The sequence below is a fragment of the Artemia franciscana genome, chromosome 8 (assembly GCF_032884065.1).
Source record: "Artemia franciscana chromosome 8, ASM3288406v1, whole genome shotgun sequence".
In the NCBI taxonomy this organism is placed as follows: domain Eukaryota; kingdom Metazoa; phylum Arthropoda; class Branchiopoda; order Anostraca; family Artemiidae; genus Artemia; species Artemia franciscana.
In genome coordinates, this window is record NC_088870.1 from 18371259 (window position 1) to 18384409 (window position 13151).

The 13151-nt window shown below is 36.0% G+C and overlaps 1 protein-coding gene across 2 annotated transcripts in view; it reads right to left on the minus strand.

Moving 5' to 3' along the window:
* LOC136030085 (protein split ends-like) overlaps positions 1–9879 on the minus strand; it is an 87760-nt gene extending 77881 nt beyond the window's left edge. For both annotated transcript variants that reach the window (XM_065708747.1, XM_065708746.1), the window contains exon 1: positions 9634–9879. In XM_065708747.1, the coding sequence (XP_065564819.1) occupies positions 9634–9716 (83 nt within the window). In that variant the 5' untranslated portion in view covers positions 9717–9879. The remainder of the gene's footprint in view (positions 1–9633) is intronic.
* Positions 9880–13151: the final 3272 nt, after the last annotated feature.

A 13151-nucleotide genomic window follows, 5' to 3' on the forward strand; every position in this document is an offset into this window, starting at 1 on the left:
CCCAAAAAAACACTACAAATAGCGTTCAAAGACTGTATTTTTCATGTTTTGTCTCCTTCCCTTCATCGTCCAGAAAAATCCCCCTCTCTATCTCCAACGATGGGTCATCCGCGCATTTACAATTACAATTATATTTACAACTGAAATTCGAAATTAATTTCGCCAGTGAAAACCATACACCGTATCACAGTTTTAAAAGCAAATTTCTTTTTGTGGCAGTATTTTGTAGAAAACATAACGGAGAAATACAAAAAAAAATCACAAGAATATATGTACAGTGGCGGGGAAATTTTCCTTCTTTTGGTAGTTCCGATTCGCCCTCCCCCCATGTATCTTCATAAGGGGACAGGAAAACTGAAAAAAAACTTTCTTTTTTTATTTTTCATTTTCTGCAACACATTTTAAGCCTGTTTAGACAGCATCGAGAAGACTGTAGAAGAGGACTTTTTGTCATTATTTCAAGAAAATTATGCATTGTTCATTAAATCCCACTGAATTTGGTCTTGTGCGAACTAGCGATTTAAAAGTGACATCATTTTTGATGGATGGCAGGATAGTACGGTTGCAAAATCGGAAAAGTCCAGATCAGGCACCCAATGTGAATTCATTTCAGGGGGTTGGGGAAGAGAATGCGTCAAACAACCTCAAACTGATGAATTAAAGGAAAGTTGCGCTAAATCCAGGAAGAATCGAAAAAAAAAACATTTCAGAAGCTCCAGGCCCAGAGGTCAGCCATTATTGTATATGCTTAACTTGGATCTTTTTTTCCACTTTAATTAGTTTGTTCAGGCTGCTACTAAAAGTAGAGTTAATAAAATAAATGAAAACACACTATGTTATACTTTGAAGAAGTATCTAAGCATCTGATGACCTGCCCGTAAAGTGAAGCCATTTGTAATGGGCACGTGCGCTTACTTTATGTAAAACAAATCCAGATACACATAACAGTTCAAAATATATTTAAATACCAGATTATAATGTCTTAACAACATAACGAAATTGTACATGTAACCCGCCAAACAACATTCTCCTTAAGAAAAATACAGATTATACAGAGTTTAATTATAGAGCCTAGAGCAGGACTTCTAAATTATATCCCAAAGCTAATAATCACGGGAAAAGCTAAGCCAATAATAGCATAGCAACAAAAACAGCCTCCAGAAAAGCCTGAAAGGAAAAAAAATCGATTGCACATACGTGTGCGCGAAAAGGTTGTTAGCTTCAACTGTCTCTTTCCTCTTGAATCTAATTTTACTGGCTTTCACAAGAGAAAATAGGTTTCAACAAACCATTGGTAAAATGTATCCACAATATAATTCACTTATTTCTGAAGAAAAACTTCCATTTCGTGGGCACTGGCAGAAATTTACATAAAATTCTCGATGAGACAAAATTCCAGAATAGAAAGTTGAGCGAAAATTTTACCGAGATTGGGTTACAGAATCTGTGTCTTTCGAAGCTTTAGAAGGGATCACGAGATTTTGTACCGAGGGGGGGGGGAATTGATAAAATATACCTTCAATCCAAACATATAGATTTTATTATTTCGTTGAGGTCCTATCAGTTTCAGAAGTGAATTCCAATTAAGTTTAGTTGAAATTCGACAAGCTGTTCAGTGGATGCTGACATCAGTATAAATTATGAACTCCATAAATAGGAGAAGATCATCAAAGACACACTCAGGACCCTTAATCTCACTTCCGACCAGCGTTGGTTGATATTTGATAACCCCTTCTGCTAGATGACAATAATTTATGAACGAATCCCTTGTCTGATTGCATTCACACCTACCAAAGACACGACTAGGACACTAGCCTGTGCTTCAAGTAAAGTTTGGTTGAGACCTGACAACCACTGTTGGTAAATGTGCAAATGAAATGATTCAAAAACCCTAATCCCTTTCCCTTGCTTATTATCAAATCACAGCCGGGGTCATTTCACTTCTGGGACCGTTCGGTCCCCAGAACGGTGTTCGAAATTTCGGAAAGTACGTTGTAAATCTCTTTTTATAGGGTTTCAGGATTGCAAGATTGACCTCTCCAGAATTGTTCTCTAAAATCTTAAAAGGATAGGGAATTTCCGATCTCACATATCTAAGAGATAATTTCGTATTCTATACACGTATAACATTACATAATATCCAAAAGTTTACTTTCAGTTTTGTTTTGATTCATGTTAAAGTTATTTTAGTAGGCTTCAAGTAAAAAGTGTTCTACTTTTTCTTGAAAATTAGTGGAAATTTTTAAACTTCATAGGAACTTTTCTTCTTCAATTCATATGGTTCCCATACCAAAGAAGTTTCAAATTTCCGTTTCGTATCGTTACCTAACAACAGAAAGTTGATCTAGGAAACACAATCAAAAGCAGTAGTGTTGCTCCCACGTAATTAATTAATTTATAGATCTAGACTTGCTTGTGATCCAAGCTCTTATCGAATTTGGGTCGCATTGAAATAATTTTAGTAGTTTTGTTCATTATTAATATCATTGTTGGTATAAGCAAATAGAGCTCCAATTTAAGGGAAACCAAAAGGTTTGGGGGAGTGGTCTTTAGTTGTGTAGGCAGGGGGCCTCCTAAATTTTCCTGAACTTTCGGCATTTCTTGTTCATATTTTAAAATAAAACGTGTACACATGCAATTGTTCAATTAAAAGGGGTTTTTAACTCATATAGAATCATTGCTGAAGAAAGGGAGCATTAGAAAACTAACCCCCAGAAAAGACAAGATCAGACCGTTAATCTGTCAGGAGTTAGCAGAATTTTCAATTTTTCTCATTGCTTCCACAAGGTGCAGCGTAATCAAGAGCATTTAAATCTTGAGATTTCGAGGGGACAGGCACGAAAATCTTTGCATACCCAGCTGATACAAGATATAGATACTAACACTTGAAAATAAATAACAATATCACGCTAATTCCAACTTAGTGTTTTTTAAAGTTAAGACATAACATTTGTATTTGTCAGTTTAGTTCCAGACCAAAAAAACGGCATTTATAGGGTTTATGTTTTACTGCATTACAGCATTATCGACTGAATTGCATAATATTTCCAGGAACCATTTTCAGCTACAGACACAATTTAATACTTTATTTCGTTTCAGAAAACAATAAAATGACAAAACCAAACCACTCTCTATTTGGGGAACCGGTTTTTCGGTTGTACAGCCGTTGGGTGCTTATGAAGGCATCGAGCCAAGTGGGAGAGATGGGTGGAATTTACGCCGCTGGGAACAAGGCTCGCCTTGTCCTTCGATTCAATACCGTTTAGCTTTTGCCTCGACAAAATAAATTTAGATTGGATCACATTGGAGGACATGTGATGATTTAAATTGAGTAAATATTACAGTATGATAAATATATAAATATAATTTTGACAAATTAGTGACAATTAAAACAAAATATCTAGGAGCAAATTAGTAGAGTAAATCACAGGTTGGACGTTCTTATAACCCTGACCTCTTTCAGCATCAGACACGAACAAAGCAGAAGTAACCCTTATTATTTTCGGTAAACCTGGAGCTGTGGGGTACATTTTAAGGAATCCCTACAACATTTTGAAAACTATCACAAAGACAACTCATTCCTAAAGGCATATTTCTTCACTTTATCCTCCAACCCGCATGGATAAATGTACAGCTATATATTGTCCTATTATATATTACAAAAGCAAAGGCGAACTCGTGCTAATATTAACCGAAACAAAAAAAAATGACTTGATAAATAATTCAAAGCATATGTAAAATTCGTTCAGTTTGAAATTACCCATCAATAGGTTACGATCCTGGAAATTTACCCGATTTTTGCAAAAGGTTATTAACACTCCCACCAAGTAGAAGTTCTTGATTAAAATTATATCATCGAATTCAGCATATCAGACACCCAAATTGTAGGGAATTTGAAGCCCCTACTTACAAGAATGTGAAATCTTGCTGTTTTTTTCCAAGGAGTGGTCATGGATTCGTATTTTTTTTGTTTTTTTTCATGGGCGACTGTATCGAACCTCTGGTCTTGGAATATCGGGAAATATTCATTTGAATGGAAATAGACAGTTTAGTGTCTTTTCTGATCAGCAACAAAGGTTGTGCTACAGCAAAGTAGCACTTGCTTTTGTTTTATGGATTAAAACAGCGATTATGGTCCAAACAGGGCCAAAGTTCGGTACTCATCGGTTATATAATAAACATTGCACAATTTCGATTGCGAATGATGCGAGCATGACACAAGAAACTGGTCAAGCAACTTCTTTATACCACACAATTAGCTTTGGTTTGGTTAAACAATAAATTGTAGCTATATTTTATTTAAGTATTTAGTTTCTATTTTGGTTTGGTTTATGCAAACAAATTTGGGCTCATTATGTGTCTGTTTCTAAAATATTATATATTCATAATATTTTGTTTCATTTCATTAGCATTAATCGAACTTCACTTCCCGAGTGTTTATCATATAGCCGATAAGTACCCAAAGTTCTACCGGATGAAAATTCTGAGATTACCTATCGAATCAGAATTACCAAAAAAAAAAGTATGTACAAGTTTCCGGTTTCAAACGCTACTATGACACCTGGTGGCGTATTCGTTTCTAAAAACTTGCGTAGTCCATACAAAAAGCTTCACATAACTCAGTCGATTCATTGGAGGCTCCACAAAAATTATGTACAGTAGTGGGTAATTGCATATCATCATCGTGGAGGAGGGTCAGTGGATATTTCAGCAAGTGTAGGGAGAGGGGCCTGGGCCTTCAAATGGGTGTTAGGGGATGACAACACCCCTCTTATTGCAGAAATATTTTAGATGTCATAGTCTTGATAACTCATTTCTTAAGGTCCTTAATACTGAACTATTGTACGTAGCAAAAGATTTGGGCTTCTTGGTTATATCATACGATCGTGTATCCACGGGCTCAAGAAAACGAAGTATAAAAGTTGTACAGTATATCTGGCAGCCACTCAAGCTTTGCCAGCGACCTTCTATTCCAGTATCCATCATTTCTATTCTAGATGAATTTCTATAGGGGTAGTCCCTGACAGTTTCGGTGTTGGACTATACATGGTTTGATTAGGAAAATCCTAATTAAATCCTTGTACAAGGAAGGTGAATAAACACTAGACAGTACGAATTGTGGGGTTCAGTCCCACTTTGTAGGGATATAATGAAAGATTGAGATAGCTAGGTTCTACGGACGAAGATGACAGATTCCCATCTACGGACGAAGGGCGACAGATTGCTCAAAGATTTTTCCTTTACTATCAGCCATCTAGGGCTAAACGGAAAGCAGGTCGTCCTCAGTTGGGGTGGGAGGATGTCACAAGAGAAAATTTTAAGGGAAAAGATAAATTCCCAGGAGGTTGTACAGAGGAAGAATTTGATTAGATTGAGATGAAGAAGGAGTGCGCTTGGTTGTGTTGGCCTCAGGCGGTTTGGTGCTGCTGTTGAGTTGTTAATAGTAGTAGTAGTCAGTAATGTACCTGGGCCTTCGTATTGGGTCGACGTTAAAAAAAAAATCTTACGGATCATTTGTTGCCAACAAGAATCATTTTAACCGTTCTTGCTTGTTTGACTAGATAATACAACTACAACCCCTCATCTGCTCGCTTTGCCTCCATTTCGCAAAATCTTCCCGACTTTAGAATAGAAGGTCATACTAAACTAAATCCTTTCTACAGATATGCCAAGTTCATTTTGCACCTCTCCTTGTGGCACAAAAATTACACTACTATATAAAAGAAATACCATATTAGGGACCTTCACCCACAAGTTGAAAGAAGACTTGCTAAATTTGAAACTGAAGCAACCAATGCTAATAAACCCTGGGTTTCTGTGATTTTAGGCCGTGATTTCTATGGCCAACGAAAGGGGGAACACTCGGTATGAAAGTCAAAGGGTTCAGCAAGAACATCTTTAGATTTATCTATCCTCTAATCGGATGCAAGAAGCATGACGAGGTTATCAGTCTTCGTATTCAAGATAGGGATAATTACCGAATTTCTTTTTAAAAACCTAGATAAAAGAAGTTAAGATTTTAAAAAAATTAAAAAGGCGGAAAAGGTCCAGATCTACCCGGACATAAACAGTGGCTGGAATTGTACTCAGTTATATTAGTCTACATTAAGCAACAATGTTTGCTTGTTCGGGAGTGTTAATCGGAATAAAAAACATCAATTATTTTCAGTATGATCGACGGCGAGGAAAATATGGGGAAATAAATTCCAACATAGGTCCAAAAGAATCCCTAGAATTGTTCTAAATTATACTTTACTGACCCCTTCCTCCTCCAGGAGGTTCAGCCCTGTTGACATTAGTTTTGCCAAATTCTAAATAGCAGAACTAAAAATGTGGCCACGAAGCACCAATTCTGAACTTTTAACGGCAGTACGATTAGTATTTCTTATCGTAAAGTAATAAATAAATCAAAAGTAAATAAAAATCTACTGCTACTTTTGAAGAACATGTTTAATTTTACACGAAACGTTTACAACCAGAATCAAAAGAGCAGCAGATTTATCACTGTTGTATATTTCCGTGTCAAAGCATCTGATTTACTCAACTTTTGCATGTCCATAAGGAAAGCGGAATTCTAAATTAAGAGATTAAAACAAGAAAATATATTGGCATTCAAATATGATAATAGGTAAGTATTTTTAGATCGAGACCACCGATATATCCGTTTTGCATTTTCTCCGTTGCTTTTTTATGGAGTTCATTGATTAAGCCTTTAATTGGCTCATACTTTTTAACAGGGCAAAACAAAGCATGAATAAGTTAAAGGCGATGCAAGTTGAACTATCAGTTTTGGGTTAAGAATTTGTTTCGAGGAAAGGGAGAAATAAAAAAAGATAAATTACACGAAAACATATAGGAGAAGCGAGGGACCCTACAAACCTTGAAGTAATAGAGGGGATCATGCCCAACCTCTCCCCTGGTTCACGAACTAAACTGCAGCAATCACCCTAGATGTTGTTCAACTGACAGCAATATTTTTTTTGTTCTTCGTGTTATAGCGACCACATTTTTTTTATCTGTAATAGAACCTGCTTTCAGTTTCCAGTCGGAGATAATCAGCTTAGTAGGAGCGAAATAAACTACTTTGTAGGTACATTTAATTAAATATTTAATATATAGAAGTGGCTAGGTTTGGTATTTAATATAATGCGTTCTGGGAGACCTGCTTTCCCTAATTCTCTGCTTTATTTTCCATATTCTGTTATTAAAGTATTATATTTTCATCACATTTCGATATATTTCCTTGGTATTGACCTAACTTCACTTCTTTGGTGTGGTCGCTAAACACGTAGGTCCCTATTTTTCTTTTTCAATAATATATTATCTATTGTGAATTCTGAATAAAGGATCAAGTTTGCTAGAATATATAAATCTTGAGCTAGAAATGACCCATTTTGTAGCACCCCCTACTCTGAAGAATTCTTCTCATCCTATTCAGGGGTCTCGGTCATGTGCACGTGTAGTACAAAAGCTAAGAACTCATGGGATTCCATTAACTTTATCTAAAATAAAACCAAATTTTCGACTGTTACTGCAAACTTGAAATTGATATAATAAAATTAAATTGCATGCCATAAATATTCTGATAATTCAACCCAAACAAGTAATACATGTAAAGCATAAATGATTTTATAGAGATCAATTTAACAATGTCTGCTCTAAATGCAATCATTGTTGTTTTTCACCCCAAAGCGGATGCCTAATTCAAGCACAGGTGTATGTGTTCTTCGGTTGTAACGCCCAAAAGCTTATTAGGAAAGGTTGCCTGAGGGATATTTACGGTATTGGCTCTGGCATCTTCGTTTTAATGCATTCACAAGCAAGGCAAAATGTAAGAAGACGAAAAATTGCATTTACATGCCATGGTTTTTTGCTCTTTTCTCAGAAAGGGCAAGTCTTCCCAATCCTTATTCTTCTTGGTTTAGATATTGCCCGGCTAAGAAAGGGCACTGCAGGTAAAAACTCAAGATGGTTTTGAGCTACACAAGTTGGATTTCCTTTGTTTCGACTACAGCTGGGTGCCGCATGATGGGGAGGGGGACTTTGGCTATCTTAAATAGAGTATTCGATAATGGCGATTTCAATAGTGTTCCTTTCGTTTTGATCTGGCGCCATTTTCCAGATGTTTCGGGCTCTTTTTAAACATTCCTGTAAATTAGTTTTTAAAATTACATTTTACTATTAAAATAAACTGAAATAATACATACCAATCTTGAATCAGCTATAGCCTAAATGATAAGTTTTCCTCACAAAATGTTTTTTAGAAGCATTTTTGGTAAAATTCTAGTTAATTGACTTCTTGCCATCTCAGAAAGGGTTTAGGCTAGGAAAATGAAACTTTCAGGGATGGGTCTACAGGCTAAAGTATGTCCCAGGAAGGTATTTAAAGTACCCACCTCCACTCCTTCTCCCTCTAGAGGGCCCTGAAATTTGCCTACATGACAGGTCTACACCTATTGAAATTTTGACAAAACAACATTTTACCTTAATTTTCAGTTACTAGTTGTTTTTTTTTCTGTCTTCAGTTCTGAAAATGCAATTCCTGTTATTTGAGTAGAATTTTGAGCCATATCAATGGTTTTTTTTTCAGAATTTAGGAAATGTAGGCTATTTGCATATCTTTAAAACTTTATAAGATGGAATTGAGCAAAGTTATGAATCTGAAAACAATTTTTTTGTACTTCAATTAAGCAGAAAATCTATTTTGCAAGGCTTCACTTTTATAACACACATATTTTTAAAGGTCATCAAAGGTCAGGGCCCTCTAGAGGGAGAAGAAGTGGAGGTAGTTGCTTGAAAATACCATCCCGGGACACACTTTAGCCTGTAGATTCATCCCTGAAAGTTTCATTTTTCCTAACCTAAACCCTTTCCGAGATAACAAGAAGTCAATTGACTAGAATTTTACCACATTTTAAACTTTTGGGAACTACAGGCTATAATTTGCCCTTTACTAGGTTGCAGCTATTGCTGCAACCATGATTACACCAGCTGGCCAGACTTACTTTTTTATATGTTTGGTGTGTTAAGTACATCAGAAGTGCCTGATGTGGTTCTTTATAGCTTTTTGATTGTGTTATATGTATTTGTTCGACCTTGATGGAGCAAACACAAAGCTTTGACAGGATAACCCCCAGCAGGGAATGGTGTCAATTTTATATGGTTTATGTGCAAAATCTGGCAAGAAAGGTTCACAAAATAACTACTTCAAAAAATGTAAATGGGGCTTCCAAGTAGGCTACTTCAGCTACATTTTTCACTATTACAAAGATTTGAACCATTAGACGGAACTTGCTTATTTTAGAGGTTTGACCTATAAAATCTTGACAGTTGCCCCCTCTCCCTCCACCCCGAATTCGCGCCCCTGAAAGGATTCTTTCATAATTGCCATTTTTAATCAGAAGCAAAAACACTACCACTAATTCAGTAGCCTAATCAACCTTTAACGCGTCTAAATGGGGTGCGAGCTTGCATTTTTAAAGCTCAAAAGGATGTGGAACCACAAACTGGTCCAAAGCTCATGTTCTAAAATTAGTTGGGCAAATAAAAATCAATGAGAAAGCATATGGACAATTAACCTGAAAGTTGTGTGCCTACTAATTAGGCCCTACTGATAAAAATGATATAGGCTACCTTCTAAAATAATCTTTCAGCCTATCTTCTTTGACATTGGTTGGTAGATTTGCAACCCATAAGTATCTTGTCTCACGGACCATAGTTGCGACTGGTAATCCTTAAATGTGTCCAAATTGACAAATATCCTCTATCCAGGCCCCATTTGGAATCGGGGCATACCACAAAAATCACTAAAATAATCCACACAACCTGGAAAACTATCAATCAGAATATATCCAACTTGCCTGCAAAATTTTTGAAAATGAGCTAAATCGCGCTAAGGAATAGGCGGAGACTTTGTAAACGCCATATTTGAATTCTGATTGGCTGATTTGTACACGCCATTGTTGGCAAGGGATTCCTTACTCTCTGCTGGCCATCATTAATGAAGCATAGAGAATACTGTATATCAAATTCATGATGCTTATCTTGCTGAAACCAATAGTTAAAAATACAGATAAGAAGAAACTAAGTGACGATTTCTAGAGAAGGCATGAGTTTGATTAAGGTGGAGAAGGGGATTAAAATAAAAGGTTCCAATTCCCGCTCCTATGGAATAGGGAGTGAATACCAAAATGTATTTTTGTCCTTAAGTCTTCTGATAGTACTCACCTTTCCTATATTCTTGTAATAAAACTCACCATTTCTCTCCCATCGATGTGTTCCTAGTCAAATATTTGGAAGCGTGCCAACAGATAAGCCTATTTGGAATATCATTATTACCAACCGTGTAAAGATATAAGTAAATAAATAAAATTGCAGTGCTCTGCACCGCATATTTGCGCGGGCATACTTTTTTTCTGACTTATCTAACAGTCTCGTATTCTAAAAATTTTATTCAAACAGACCATTGCCCTCCCCCTGATTGTTAAGTCCTTAGCCTGCCTATGTAGGAGGGAGCAATATTACTGAATAGTTGTAGGAAGGGGGGTAATAGATTCTTTGGTGCAATAGATGCTTTGTATACCCGAAGTCTTGCACGTTGTGTTTTGTTTTTCCTTTACCCAAGAGGGAAGGTTAATTACATTCCACTTAGGAAACTAATAATTTCTTTCAGCTATAGAGATCTTAGTCTTTTTTATTAAAGTAAAGACTAAGATCCAATCTTAAGTAAAAATTAGCCAGGATAAAGAATAGGCTATGGTGCCAAAAGTTTTGTTTTGCCTGGGTATGGACTAGGCAGTCACACCTAAAGGTTCAAAGGCCCATGCTGGCTCTTTTAAGAGCGGGGACTGACAAGGACGGACTATATAACTTAGTTATGACGTCAAGAGCTAAAATTTAACGTATCTTCCGTTCACTCTTCTTCCGTTTTGCAAAACATTTACTCCGCCTTTCACCCTGGGAAAGCAACATAAAAATTGTCCGTCAGCTTAAAATTACTGATCCGAATATTTCAGCAGCTAGAATAATAGCTAAACACAATAAAAAAGTGAATATGACTGCCCAGGAGTGGTATTCTGTATTATTTCAGCAGTCCATGCCTTTTTTTCTGAATTGCTTATTTCGTATTTTGCGCTATTTTTACTTATGTTGTTGTTATTTGTTTGTTATCATTTTTTGTCTATTTTTTTGCTTCGTCTTATTCAGAACTTTGTATTTATGTGTGTATGTGTCATGACCTTATATCGTGCAGGAATTTTTAAATCTGTTACTAGTTCATGGTTTATCTTTTGCCGTAAATGTCGTTGCTATGACAAGAATTAGTGCAACAATCGGTTTCTTCTTCTTCTTGTGCTTTTCTTTTGTTTGTTTTTGTGTTTTTTTCCTCTACTTCTTCTTATCATGTTATGTGAATGATGAGCATTCAATGAATAAATGAATATCCTACGTATTTTAGGCAGACCAAGAGTACGTTCCAGGTGCAAATTTTGATTTAATAGGTATTTACTTTAATACGAAATAACTACGAACCTGGAACTATGGATTAACTAATACATTAATACTTATTATTTTTCGTAAATTTCGTGATTTACCTTCATTTTTCCCAATTTGATAATGATTGTGCAGAATTTAATAGACTAAACATGCCAGTTAATCATATTACAAAATTATAATGCAAAATTTAATAAGAATTTTGCATTACTGAATATTTAATGAAAAAATTCAGGAGAGAAATATGCTTCTCTGGAAAACACAAACAGTTTTTCCAAATCATAATCCGCCTTAGAAAAAATTTAGAATCTTACCCCTGTCATGAAAATTTGCGGGCGCCCTTAATTATGAAGAGACTTAGAAAGTGAATTTCGGAAGTGTTTTGAAAGTTTTTCTGGCTGGTGGTTTTTAGCGTCAAAATGAAATTATCGCTCATGACTTGAAAATAACCTATAAATTTCACTGCCTTCTTTATTTTGTAAATTGGTAATTTCGTCAAATACATAGTATTTTTGAAAACCCCGCAGAATCATAACTAAATCCAATTAACAATGCCAGATTACGGAGGTAAGTCCATCTGGATAGTGGAAGTGTCCATTTTTAAATGTCTCGCTTTTTCAGTCAAGATTTTAACTAGCCAGCAGACTAATTAGTCAGTTTCGGTTTGTATTCGCAATTGGTACTTTTCAAACACTTCGCGGTAACGAACTATAAGGAAGGAGCAACTCGGACCAATTGTAACCGAAACTTTAAAAAGGGAATTTTCATATCAAAAGATACATCAGAGGAATTGGCTTATTATGCAGGTTAGATATCAACCATAAACTTAGAGCCTCAAGAATTTGCCCGATACTCGTAAAATCGTGAAAACACCCCCTAAAAGTCAAGGAATCTTAATGAAAACCACATAATCTGATTCAGGGTATCAGAAAATCCTCTGTATGAGTTTCTAGCTCCCATCTCGCAGGATGTGAAATTTGGTTTTTGTTTTTGTTTGTTTTTGTTTTTGTTTTTTTTTTTATTGCCAGAAGAAACTTCACTGATGCGCGTTTTTTCTTGTTCGAGGGGATCATACCAAGCCAATGGTCAGAAAAGATTGGAAGAGGGTTCAATTAAAAGGAGACTAAAAGTCCGAACACCCTTTTTAAATGACCGAAAAGATTGGAGGGCAACTATCCCCCCTCCCATGCCCCCTTTTCCCCAAAGTCAGCCGATCAAAATTTCAAGATAGCTATTTTGTTCAACATAGTTGAAAGGACCAATAACTATGTCTTTTAGGGCCCCCAGACCATGGGGAAAGGTCTGCAAGTTGTAAAATTTGCCCGTTGTTTACATATAGTATATATTATTGGGAAGTGTACATATATTTTTATGGGAGAAATTCCTTCGAGGAAAATTTTCAGTTGGGAGGGAAGTTTCTGGGTAAACGCTTTTAACGGAACCATTTTAAGTGGAGGGGGCCATAATTCATATACAAAGTTCGTTTTGTTTGTCTTAGTTTCTCTTTGGCAACTCAATATACGTGTGGAGATTTTCTTAGGGATCTTTTCAGCGGGGCAAGAATTCTCTGGGGGATTTTCCACAAGAGAAATCCTCCATGAATATTATCGCCATGAATAATTATTCGTGGAAAATGGTCTGCGGCAAAAATTTTCATTGGA